The sequence below is a fragment of the Serinus canaria genome, chromosome 14 (assembly GCF_022539315.1).
Source record: "Serinus canaria isolate serCan28SL12 chromosome 14, serCan2020, whole genome shotgun sequence".
NCBI classification, from domain to species: Eukaryota; Metazoa; Chordata; class Aves; order Passeriformes; family Fringillidae; genus Serinus; species Serinus canaria.
Window position 1 is genome coordinate 13,945,635 of NC_066328.1, and position 13,582 is coordinate 13,959,216.

General features: G+C 42.8%; 1 protein-coding gene across 2 annotated transcripts in view; it reads right to left on the bottom strand.

The window, feature by feature from the left end:
* TOM1L2 (target of myb1 like 2 membrane trafficking protein) overlaps positions 1-13,582 on the bottom strand; it is a 56,581-nt gene that overhangs the window by 20,582 nt on the left and 22,417 nt on the right. For both annotated transcript variants that reach the window (XM_018915807.3, XM_009091778.4), the window contains exons 5-11: positions 9,902-10,036; positions 8,812-8,970; positions 8,016-8,132; positions 5,305-5,438; positions 2,802-2,850; positions 1,810-1,933; positions 892-1,009 (exon numbers count right to left, since the gene is read on the bottom strand). In XM_018915807.3, coding sequence (XP_018771352.1) covers positions 892-1,009; positions 1,810-1,933; positions 2,802-2,850; positions 5,305-5,438; positions 8,016-8,132; positions 8,812-8,970; positions 9,902-10,036 — 836 coding nt within the window. The remainder of the gene's footprint in view (positions 1-891; positions 1,010-1,809; positions 1,934-2,801; positions 2,851-5,304; positions 5,439-8,015; positions 8,133-8,811; positions 8,971-9,901; positions 10,037-13,582) is intronic.

Below are 13,582 nucleotides of genomic sequence, written 5' to 3' on the forward strand. Positions count from 1 at the left end.
TATCCCTCTACATTAGAGCATTTCTTCTAAGCACTGATACCATGTCTGAGGCAGTACCAATGGCTATATTGATAACTGCAAATAAAAGAACCCAATAAATTTGCAGGGTTTTTCTAAATAAATTTTCTAAATTTTTGATAAACTATTTAACAGCATTTCTTAGCTTGAGATAAGATATTGATGATGTTCTGACTACCTTCTCTAACGTCTAAAGCCAGGAAGCAAGAAATAATATATGGAAGAAAAATACCTGACTGTGTCTTTTATTGAATATCACTTGACAGGGATCAAAGGATTTCTTAATAAGTGCATAGATTTATTTTACATTAAAATAATTTGACCTGTTAAATGCCCTTGAAAGTGCCAGATTTGCAGCTCTAGAGATGCAAGCCCTATGCATATAAACAAATTAGGGGTAGCATGAAGCCAGGCAAGCTACACTGCCTTGACAGCCTGTGAGAGTCTGACTGGGGCCAAAAGGAGAGTTAACTGGATGGTAATTCTGTTTCCAAGCCTTTGATGACAGTAATTCAGTCACCAAAGCACATCCACGACCTTCAGGTGAAGGAACCTTCTGCTCCTGTATCTCAAACATGGATGGATGGGATGACAAGCCTTTAGGAGAAGGCAGAAGTACAGGCAAGCACACTCCCAAGTTTCCAGTGAGCTCGTTAACTAAGACAGTCAGTACCCAGCCACTCTGCTCTGTCCAGCAGCAAGAACTTCTCCACTTGCTCATATTAATAACAACCAAAAGGATAGGTATTGGATTGAAAGCATAAAAACAGACACCAAAATTAATTTTTCAGCCTGAAGTCAAAAAGTTTCAGATTTATGCCCTTAGAAAACAGCAGTGCCATGACTCAGTGCTGAAGACAAACTCCAACTTACTTCTTTCGCTGCTCAGCCAAGGAGCTGCCTCTTGTCTGTGCAAACATGTCAAAGTCATCACGAGGATTACTGTGCTGGAGGGAGCTGAGTGTGCCACTGACACTGTTTGTGCCCAAGTCTGCAACCAGAGGAGAAAATATAGAGAACCAGTGAAATAACAAACCATATGCAAACACCATCATCATTAACAGCTGCAGCACTGAGGACAGTTTTATTCAGGAAAGGCTGGAGGATGCTAATCATGTGTTCTTAAAAGAAAAATGTAGAGATATCTAATTCATCCTGGAAGCAGCACTCCATAGATGCTCCTCATCAAGAAGCCAGCATTTGGGAATTGGTGTGAACCTGCTGCCAACAGCCTGAGATATTTAGTGGCTACTAACACAGTCCAAAATTTTGGGCATGGACAGTAGTTTTCTCCACAATATTTTCTCTCAGTTACTGACTGTGAAACCAACACTTTCAAACAAAGAGATATGGTATTGGTGCAGTGCTGAAAGAGGTGGAGAAGCTTCAGTCAAACCCAGTGATCCAATCACACAATCTTTGGTTTGATTTAATGTAAATCACCTAAGAGTTTCATAAAACCTTTCACCCAAAGGTTTCAAATGTTATTTGTAGAAGGGGAATCAAGAACATCACCAGGCTGATTTCACAGAGAACTATAACTAAGCAGAAATAGAAGTAGTAGTACAAGTTCTGCCATGAACAACAACCTGTTCTACCCTCCCCACCAGTCTTCCCTCTGATTAATAAATCCCTCCCTTGTGCCAGACTGGTTCTCAATTGCAGATTGCCACAGTGCAGGAGAGAGGGAATGCCTTCTAATCCCCCTGTAAGCCAAATACCCACAACTTTTGGAGGCCACATGGCAACTTTAATAGGTAGAGGAGAGCATGATCTAGATCAGGCACTCACCAAGCCCTGCAAGCTGTGAAGAAAGTGAAGATGGAGGTGCTGAGTTCCCAACCATTGGGCTCACCACAGCTGGAGAACCAGGACCCAAATCTATTAAATTATCTTCTGTCACCTCATTCAGTACCTGTCAGGACACAAGAAACACAGAAGTTACACATGCTAGAAATTTCTTCTTGCAGTACAACATTAAACATCACAATTTTCCACATTAGGTATAAACTGTTTTCAGAAACAAAACTTCTTTGCAGTGACTGAAGTGTCAATACAGAGTCTTTGCTGAAGTTTGCATCACACTGCAGAAGTGATAAAACACAGTAAACAGATGAAATAGTTATGAATGCAGAATAGAAAACATAATAGAAGTACAGATTCATCATGAACTCAGACCTTGAACACTATAAAACAACTACAAAAGAGCTTTCATTTAAAATATAATTAGGACTCTTCAGGTTGGAAAGGGGCTGCTTAAACAGGAAATAAGAGTGGTTCTTAAAATTATGAATGGCAGGAAGAAAATTAACCTGAACTGTGGTATTGTAAGACACAATGAAGAAAAATTAGGTGAAGCAAACAAAAATCACTAAGTGACTTGATCAAATGTAAACAAAACATTTGTTATGTATAAATGCAAAATAAATATGTAAAAATGTATAGTGAAACTGTGGAACTTACTGCTTAAGGACATTGTGAACTCCTAAAGTCTACACAGACTCAAAAGCAATCAAAAAAGTTAATAGAGGAATGAAAATCCATCAAGGATTGTAAACACAGAGATGTTTTACTGTGAAGTGACTTCCTTGGGATTTGCCACATTCTTACTTTTCCTGGCATCCACCATTAGCCAGTACAGGCAGGACACAGGGCTGGGCAGGTAAAAGGTGTGATACTACTGATAGTACTGCAGCTGGTATGAGAGAACCAGAGGAGTGAGGTGTGATACTACTGATAGTACTGCAGCTGGTATGAGAGAACCAGAGGAGTGAGGTACTTACCCCATTGCTGGCGTTCTGTGTCGAGCGTCCCGATCTGTATCGTTCAAATCTGTTCAGGAAAAAAAAAAACCAATATGGATTTTCAAATGTTTATAACCAAGCCATGACATACTTGTCCCTGAACTTAGTTTTCTCTGGCTCCAAAGGAAGTCTGAAAGCTTTAATTCCAAGCCAGGACAAAGGCAGGATTGCTGACAAGTTGCACTCTTGGCAAAGGTGGATTTTAAGTTGACTAATCTGATCTTGCAGCACAAACATGCTTGAAAAGCACTGCAGGATTTGTCTTTTGGTTTGGAGGGGTTTTTTAATCATTAAGTGCTTTGTGACAGACTGTTGTGTGAGCCAAGGGACAGGGGGAACTGCAGCAAGATTGATGCTCACAGCTCAACAAGGGAAGCACTGCAGCTCGTCTCACTCCCACTTACCAGCTCCCTCTTGCTGCAATAATGTAAATGAGGAGCCATATGTGTGTGGCACAGCCCAAGCCAGGCACACGTGGCACAAGGGACAATAGGCAGCAGATTCACTGCTTAAAACATCCTGAGACAACTCAAAGATGGTCACAGCCTATGCTCAAATAGGTTGGTACTTTCCAACAAGGAAAAGTAATGATGTTGGATAAAACCTTCTTAGTTCTAAGGAGATGTCGGGTTAGTCAAGCTCTGATCTCTTCTTCACTCTGTGCATCTGAGGCCACAAACCTAAACCCAGCTCTTATGAAAGTCTTCAAGGCCAGGCTGGACGGAGCTTTGAGCAAGTGGTCTAGTAGAAGGTGTCCTCACCCCTGGCAGGGGGTGGGATTAGATGAGTTTTGAGGTCCCTTCCAACCCAAACCATTCTGTGATTCTATGAACCTGCTCCCACAGCCTGTCTGAGGCCAGTCTGATCTCCTTCCTCACCATGGAAAAGCACCAGAAGCAGTCTCTCTTTCCAGCAAAAAGCCCATAATATTCATATAATCCTACGGGTTTTCTCCCAGATGGACAAAATACAACAGGGAATGTCAAGCAAATGAAAATGTTTTCTTAATGTAACAGAGGAAAACGCAGACTTAAAAGGCAGCAAAACCAAATTCAGGCCCAAATTTCAATTTTAGGAATCTGTGGGTGTTTGCTATTACTGGAAATCCAACTCCCTTTGCTGGAAACCTAAGACACCTCCCACCTCATTTCTCACCAAAAGGCTTCTGTTCATTTACATCCCAAGGCTTCACAGCAAAGGCCAGAGCTCCTGCTTGAGTCACTGACGGAGCTTGGTCCCCGTGCTAGAAATCAGCATGATGGATGTGGAGCTTTTGGAATAGCAGAGGAGGAACTGGAATTTATTGAATGCTCAGACCAGTGCAGCTATTCCACCACAAATGGCTTGCTAACACCACTCAGCTCCCCTTTCATGAATAATGACTACAAACACATCAGCCACAGTCAGCAAAGTCGCAGATGGGGGGAAATAGTAAAAATATTAAGGGTGACCAGACTAAACCTCAGTGATAGTTACACTCTGCCACTTGTAGAACCCTGCTTGTGCATGAAACACACACCATTTCACACAAAAAGCCAGCGTTTGTTTCAAAGTTTGCCCCATCTCCTCTGAACGACGAAATCAAAGGCAAAATCGAGGGCACCGAGTCGTCTTTGCAGCCTTTGCCGTGACAGCACAAATTCACAGATCTAGAGTCTAATTTATTTTTAAAGGCTTGAGAAACAAAGCCCTGTGCTAAGAGCAAGGAACAAAGGGTACTCTTTGGTGCCTCGCTCCCCAGGCCTGTCATTAAGGGGAAGATTAAACTTTCCCAAGACTGCGGCATCACGTGTCACCCCCTGCAGCAGATGTGCCTGACAGCGCCTTTGTCTGACATGTCGAAAGTCCTCTGCCCCAAGTCCTGTCCCTGGGGGTGATTCCTGCAGACCAGCTCTTCGAAACATTAGCTCTGCACAAGACAGGCTTTTTTTGTTTTTCAAGATTTTAAGTGTTACTTAAAAACAAACCTTTTGCATGCTCGATGCTCCCGCCCAGCTCAGGCAGCTTTCCTTGCACCAGCACTGGGACTGGAGAGCTCAGAGATCAGAGGGCAGAGAGAGCTCATGGGAGCCTCCCTAAGCCAGGCAGCAGCACAGAGATTTGTGCAGAGCCTGGGCTAGCAGGGGAACTAGTGACTGTGGCTGTGCTATTTTTGGTCCCAAGTCCCTACACCTGCACAGCCCTGCACAACAGCGACTCGCAGACTCGAGAGTTTTCACAAGGTTGCCTTGCATTTTATGGATATGCCCTACAAAAATTCAATGCATAATAAAAAAAAAATCATAGCATTAAAAGTATCAACTGAAACAGGAATGTTACCATAAAAGGCCATAAAAACACTGTGTAAATGGTTCCTGTGGTTTGGTTCTCTGTGTCATGTTAGACCCTTGGCCCAGAAGGCCCAATTTCCCCAACTGACCTATTTTATTCTTCTGTGAAAACCCTGAATGAATGTAAATGGTTGCTGGGAGAGATGCCCCACCTTTCATATCGGAGGAAGACGTTATTTAAATCATCATTCACGTGCAGCAGCTCCTCTGTGACTTCTTCATTGGACACTCGTGAGATAAGCTCCACAATTCTCTGCTGCATGGCTCTGCAGGTTCGGTTCAGCTCCTAGGAGGAATGCATTGTGCACACACAGTCTGATAAGCAACAAGCAATAAGTAGATTTAGTTGAGCTCTGTTCACAGCCAAACATATCCCCCAGCTGAGAAACACTAAGACAAGTTTATCTTTGCATGATTAAATGTCACCCAAAAGCACATCTAATCAAACGCCCTTCAAGCAATGATGGCATAAAACCTTGAGAGCCTATTCACAATTCAACTTCCTGATTCTTCTTTAACTCTGAGCACTTCAGAAAATAAATATCTGTATTTTAGTCATCTGTTTTAAGAATAAAACATGTTAATACAACACCTTCCCAGAAGAGAGCTTTCAAGGAAAATTCAATCTGCTCTTTCTGGCAGTATCATCCTTAAAAACTAAATGATGTGTAAGGTGGAACATGTGAGGGAAAAATGGCTCATCAGGGCTACCACAAATACTAAGTGTGTGCTAGGATGAGAACTTACCAGCTTCAGAGAACAAGAGGGGAAAGACAAACCAAGGAGCAGGAGCATGAAAAGTTAAGTGTTCCACACACCCTCCAGTACTGAGACACACAGAAATGTTCCCTTCCACTGAGCAAGTGCACAGACAAGAGACTGCACAAAGGCAATGGGGAGTTTCAGAATGCAGAGGGAGGACATTAATTTAAAATGCTTTTCATCAAGAAATCTAGATTTCAGTTTGCCTAGACCAGGAGTTCTCATGATTCCAGGACATCTCTTCCACCACCAAATACTTAGCAGAATTCTGTAGTCCTGAAAGGCCTCAAGACCAAAGGTCAAACTGGTCTGCTGAGGAGAACAGCAAGAAGAAACATGACGTATGGCAGGGTGCCTCTGATCAGGTCAACGGTTTTACTTCAATGAGCACTGACACATTCCAGCTAAAGTATGTCCCCCTGTCATCTTCTACTCCTCCCAGCTCCACTTCACAGCAAAAATTCAGCACTAAACAAGGATGACTTGTTGGTACACAACCTTCAGGATGAAAGCAAAAATGTGTTTGTTTTCCTTGCATGGTCTGACATCCTAAGCTCTGGATAAATTTCACCTAGTGCAATCCAGCTGCCTTAACAGCTTGAGGAATGTGCTCTCCAATGTCAGTTTTGATCCCATCACTTTCGAAGCAGATTGTGACATTTCAGAGGTTTGTTTGCTGCCTTTCCGAGAGGGCTGACAGTACCTATCTATTCTGCTCAGAGCTGGCTCTCTCACAGGCTGTTTACATTTGATTGTTGGAGAAAATGTCAGGAATTATTTAAGGAGGAGGGCTATATAAACCTCAAAGCAAGGAGTCCTTGCATGCAGCACCAAGCTCACAGCTCTCAAAAGGCTAACCATCCTTTGTGATCAAAAACGGGTTCTCCCCAGCTCCGTGATTCAGATTTAGGCTGCATCAGGCACAGAAGGGAACCAGCTGGAATAAAGAATCGCTGCTGTCACTCCATTTTATGATCAAGTTCTTTCACCTTAAAGCTGTGCTCTAAGGTTACACTGTCAAGATGCTGGTGGTTGTTTCTCAGTGTAAGCAAACTGTTCGATTTCGGCCTGTCATGGTTTCCTGGAAGCTGCTTTTGTTTTGAGCCGTTCGACCCAAACGGGCAGTGACTGAAAGGCTCTTTATTGCAGAGCCTCTCATCAGCTGCCATGATGGCTCTGAGACAAACACACAATGCCACTGCATGGGAGAGACCAGTTTTTGGATGGATTTCAAACTCTGATGTATCACAGAGAGCAATTCCCTGCCTTCCTCCGAACGGATTGCTGTGGGAGCCCATCCTCCCTGCTGAAGGATCAGAACAGAAGGCTATTTCTGAAGCTGTGGAAAGGCAAATCCCACCTTAAGGGCAGCAGCTGGAATGTCAGATTGCAGTGCTCCTCATCTGTGGGACTCTGTGACTTTCCTCAGCCCAAAGGCCACCCCATGAGCACCAGCCTTGGGAAATGGGTGTGAAGCCTGAGACACAAGCTCAGTTTATACTGTTTTCCTTCTTGAGATGCACAGTGCTGCAATGGATTGCAGAGAAATCCCTCCTCATTACCCAGTCTAGCCCTCTGGACACCATGGAACTTCACCTGAGCACCTGCCTTAAACACATTTCTGGAAAGACAATCAGTTCATAGACAGGATTTCAAGTGGCAGAGGTTCCACAGACCCTTAGCATTCATTAGTCCAGATGGAAATATGGAGTGCTTTTTCCTGCATGGTGACTGGGAATGTTTTGACACTGTACAGGTGGTGATGAAGAGTGTAAAAGATGCAGGAATGCTCAGGGCTTACAAAACCTGTAGCAATTCTAAGCTGCTCAATAGTAAAGGACACCTGATATTCAACATTGGGGAAAGTTTCTAGCTACACAAAGAGGAAAGCACTGGAACAAATTTCAAGGGAAATCAGGAAATCCTTGTCACTGGAAGCTTTAACAAATGAAGAAAATCAAATGATGGCACTTGCCAGAGTCAGGCACAGCCCAGATCCATTATGAATCCAAGCATGGGCTGTGAAGTGAGCTACAACAAAACCCCCCCAGAGAAACACAAGCACAGAAAAGATCAGAATCATATTTTCTAGGAAACTTACCTGGAGTAACTCAAGGTCTGAGGAATCCTCTTGTCCAGGTACCATTTCTGTCAGCATTTCAGACATCACTTTTGTATTCCCACGAACAATGTCCAGCTCACTGCGCAGCCGGGCAATCTAAATTGGGGTAACAAGACAGCAAAACACTGCATAATATTTTAGTTGAAGCAGCTCATTTTCAAGAACTGACTTTGAGATATCTCTGGTTCTGTCTGACTTGATATCTCAGGCTCCAGACATTCTAGCAGGAAAAAACCAAAAGAGATTAAAAGTTTACCCAGGAGAAAAGGAAGAGAAAAAGAGAAGAATTATCATCACAAACCCAGATGTGCTGTGTCTGTATGGAAGGGAAGCAATTGCAAACAGCACCTAAAGCCAGACCTTGGCTGTGGTGCCCCATTCCAGTGTGGGGAAAGATGTACATATTTTAAGTAGAATCTTTGGCTCTGAAGTTATCATTTTGCAGGGAGAAAAGAAAATCCTCTATTAGGGCATTTGCAAGGGCTTGACTTCCTGCATCTGCAGGACATTCTGTGCCTTGAAAGGAGAGGGACTAATGGGAATAACTGCTAAAATACTGCTGAGAGGGCTGGACCAGCAGATTGTGCTGCCATTACCAGGCCACAGAGACACATGCACAGCCCAGATTTTACAGAATAACAGGAAGAATGATTACTAAGTACAGCCAGACCTAGGAGACAAAGTCTAAAGGGTTAAAATAAAAGTTCCTCTGCAAAATAATTTTTGATTTGATTTGCTGAAAGAGTCCCACTCAAAAGAATCAACATGCCAATACCTGTTCAGAGTTAGCAGTGATGGGACCAGTCACATTCAAGGCTGGGGCCTGAGGAGCAGAATAGGCCGTTGGAGAGGATGAAGAGTAAGAACTGCTGCTCATCCTTTGCTGAGACTGGGAATTGTGCATATTTGCTGCAGGATCAACTTCAGGAACACTCTGCCACATCAGAAAGACAGGAGTTCAAAACCTGAGCTAGGACAGGACTTGCTTTGTCAGCAACCTCAGGCCAAACAGGCTCAAATATAGAACATAATTGCACCTTGTGGGAAAGGTCAGTGCAGCTACTAGAAAAGACTGGCAGTTGCAAAAATCTTCCATGCCCATCTCTTTTCACCAAACCCACAAGCATTTAAGTCCATTTAATTTTACAAGAAAAGTGAGAAGCAAAATAAAAACAAGAGCCAAATATAAATAATTATAAATTCTTTTAAACTAGGAATTAAGTTGCAGGCTTCCAAAAAATGATGTGATACGTAGATACTGAATTTAATTAACCTTGACACAAGAATTGTAATCTCTCAGTCCTTGATCACTTGCATTTGCTGCTTCAAAGATTCATTAACTTCAGTTTTCAGAGTGAATAATCAGAACACCTGTGATCATTAAGTTACTTCCAAGCAGCAGTTCTGTCGACTTTCCAGACCTAACTTTCCAGAGGTGTAAAGTTCTCACATTACTGTGGGATCAGAGAGATTCAGACTCTCTACATCCCTAATAGACAGGCAGACCTTGGCTCAGGGTTATCACTAACAGAAGCAGCCACACTTTTGAGCAAAAGAAGTAAATCTCAATCATAAATCCTGCTGGGCTCCCTTTGAACAAATTAGTTGCATTTGTTTGGTGGTTTTATGGTGCAAGATTAAATGTAACAATTTACAACTTCTCAGATTGATGATTGACTCAAGGGAGGAGATAGCTTATCAGTCTGTATTATGTCCCTCTTACATGCCCTTTCACTATTAAAATGTCCTTCCAGGAGTGAGAAAATGAGCCAAATTCAGAGAAACGGGAGGGGAAAAACGAGTAGTTATCCAACTATTTAGACATCCTGGGAAAATACCCCTGGAATTGCAAGGCTGCAGCTTACCCTCTGTGGTGTGTGTATTGGAGACAGAGCATCAAGATCTGCCATGGGGAACTCGATGCCTTTCCTCTTGAGCTCTTCATAAATATGCACTACTCCAGTTAAATCGGGGCTACTTCGGAAGGCATCAGCCCAAGCCTGGAAAACATGAGGGATTACCCATAAACCTTCCAAATGAAGCTCCAGCCCCACCCTGACCTCAGATACTGACTATAAAAGCTTTCATAGATTTCAGCTTCAAAGGAAAACTGGAATCATCAGACCTGGTCTAAAAGATCCTGCAAATATCATGACAGTCACCCATACATTTCATTCAGATATAAAAGAGACAGGAACCCAGTGCAGAGCAGCTGTGAGTAGCTCCTGACATCATCAAAATCCGTGAACATACGTGAAAGTCTCTTCCCATCTCCTCTCCTCAGCAGTTATTGATGCTGATCTTTGCTGGCATATTGTACAGCAAATGACCCACCAGAAAAGGTCTGTGTGAGAGATTCAACAGATCTAACCAAAATTCACAAAGCTGTACAATCATCTTAAGTAATCTCCATTCACTTTGTGAAACATCCTCATTTGTTGCCAAAGGAAAAACACAGCAATCAAGTTGTCTTCAGTATTTTATTTGGACCAGACTTAAATTAAGGAAAAGGTCCTTTCTGAGGTTCTTGTCCTGTGAAAGAGACAGTCCCCTGAGCAGCAGAACTGACGCCTGGGTTCCAACAGAGCACATCCAACACTCAAGACACCCCAGTGTGGCACAAAGGATGAGTTTAAAAGAGAGAAATTCCCACAGCCAGAACATTCATAATATCTCTCCTGCATGAATTCTCTGGTGTCTAAAAAGACTTCAATTCACATTTGAGCTTTTCTTTCAGTGGGAGTACTAAGTGCTTCTCTTGGCTAGCCAGCCTCCTGCACTCACGAAGCTGCTGGGAGCACAGTATGCTAAAAGCCTCAACCCCTTTCGATTGTGTTGGAAATGAACCAAATATTAAAAAGATAGAGGAAGGAAAAACTGAAATATTATGACTCAATTAAAAAATGAAGCATTCCACAAACCCCCACATGTGTGGAGCAGGGTATCAGCATGCTGGATCCAGAACTACTGCGAGACACACGTGGGCTCGGAGCTTAATTCATTTAGTCATCACTTTTACACTAGTTCTTTGACTATTTTTACTTTAAAAGCTCTTTGAACCATTCTTTATATTTGAGCGGACAGAAATCCAAGATTGTAAAGTAAGATAAAAAATAATATTAATTTTTAACTTGCATTCCTATCCTGTTCAATTCTAAGAGAGCATTTCCTACCATCTGTGCCCAGGAGACAATCCATTATCAGGTGCAAACAGACAATCCTGGGTTTGCTTCTCAGCTTTGTTAAGAGGAAATTAACTGCATCAAGTGTTCCGATGCAGTGCAAGTCCAAACAGCCCTGCTTGAGCCAGAGAAAACAGCTCTGACAGCACACAGCCATAGTTTCCTTGGAACTGACCTTCCAAAACATCCCCAATTCCGATGGAGGTTTTGACTGCACAAGTAACTCCACCTTTGCCATTTCACTGCCTTTTCAATTTACATCAGAAGCCATCTGAATGATGCTTCTACATAATGGTGTTCACCACTTCAACTCTCTTTGCAAGCAAAAGTGAAAAGTGTTAGGCAAGGGATGTTCTATTTAATAATCATCACTCAAAAAAAACTTAGAGGCAAAAATATGCTGCATTCTGTCCCCAGTTTTTAGTGAAGCTTGTTTGTCCAGGAGGGTGTACTAAGGTATTCCCTCTTTCATTGGCTTCCTGTGGATTTTGCAAAATGATCTCATTTCATCTGCACTCCACTTTTTAAAAATATTCTCTCTTCTGCAATTCTCTTCCCTGGAGAAAGGAGACACTTCCATTTGTATTCTTCTTCACCTGAGCTGGGAGCATTATCTACATTAGTGTGTCTCAGAGGTCACAAGCAGGACAGGCACTATTGTCCTACACACATTGTAAGACAATCCCTGTCCTAGACAGCTTACAACCCAACCAGGCAGCTGCAATATTAGCTCTGCTTTATGGATAAGGAGCTACACTAGAGCTTAAGAAACCTGCCCATTGTCCAAACACGTGTAGGACACAGGGGAAATTGAATTCAGAGCTTCTAAGACTTTGGGCCAGACTATCAAATGTAGATACTTCAGCATAAATCCCACTTGGATCCTCAGTGTGCCCCAAACAGGTCATTTAAATACCATTATAAATCAGCCCCCTAAACTGGGGACCATGCCAGTGTTTGGACACTGGGTGACAGGCCAGCTCTTACCAGGGGCACACAATAATTATTTCCAAAGCCTCCAAGCAAGGTGAAGAAGGAAGGATAAGCACTGTGTAACATATGCTAATTCATGTACACTGGGAAATAGGTTGAGAAAGTGAGACACAAGATGCTCAACATCTCAAAACAAGTCTCTAGATAAGAAACTGGATGGCAGCTTTATCTACCCTTTTTATGGAGAGGCCCATGAATTTCCCAGCTGTGTGCCTGGAGATGTGTGCTGTTTGTACAGTTCTCTTCCATGCTTCCAAGTCTGGGCTATCAATCCTCTCATTTCTGTTCTTATCAACTCCCCAATAAAAAACCCTGGATATAAAAAGGGATAAATACAATGCTGGTGGGGCAGAGCTGAGATCAGCCCTCTGGGACAGGGTTAACTCTGTTAGGGAGCTCTACAGAGCACTCAGCCTAAGCTGAGTGAAGCTGTCATGGGGTATTTTGGGGGTGTGTGTCCATAGGGCACCTGGGATGAGTGACTGCCATCACTCTTCCAAACTTGTCAGGTAATCTGGAAAACAAAGTCTCCTGCCACCTCCAGCTAAAGAGACACGTACAGAACCCACCCACAGGCAACCTTCATCATTTTCAGGCTTTTTGTATCAAAAGGCATTTAGTACCCAGAGTGAGGCTTTTAGCTCTACTGCACTAAGTCTCTTCAGATAAAGCTCTGTTTAATACACTGAGGCAATGACTGTGGCTTTCTGATTATATTACAAACACTCCCATCTTAGCTGCATTCACCACTGGGAATCCATTTAAACCCAGAGCCCAGCAAAACCAACATTCCCTAAAACAACATGGAAACACACCCCGTTTGTCTTTATGGGACAGTTTTTAACCTCATCTCCTGGTCACTGCATGCATCTGCTCTCCCACCAAGGGAGGCAGAAACCTGAGGGCTCAGTCAGATGCACAAGAATTGCTTTTAATAATTTCATTATTTTTGTCCTATTTTTTTAAAAAGCCACAAAATCATAAACCAGAAATAAAGAGACCCCACAGACCCCAACTCAATGCCCATTAATTCCACCACCCTACCCTATTTCCTGCTCGAAAATCACTTATTTACATTGTCATGCTCTAAGGATGCCCTATCCCTGTATCCAAATAAGAAATAAAGCAGCAGAAATCCAAGTGCATGCTTTGCCATAAAAATCAGAAGTATATCTGGCAAATGATGCTGTGCATTTGTAAATACCTCCCCACAAGGAACACTGCAGCAGGTTTATATCATTTTAAATGTGCAGTGTCTTTTAGTCTCTGGTGTATGCAGTAGCCTGTGGAAGCTTAGTGATAAAGCTTCCTATAATTGTCAGATTTCCTCCAGGCAGGCACCAATGTTTCCTCATGTGTGGCTAATGGTTT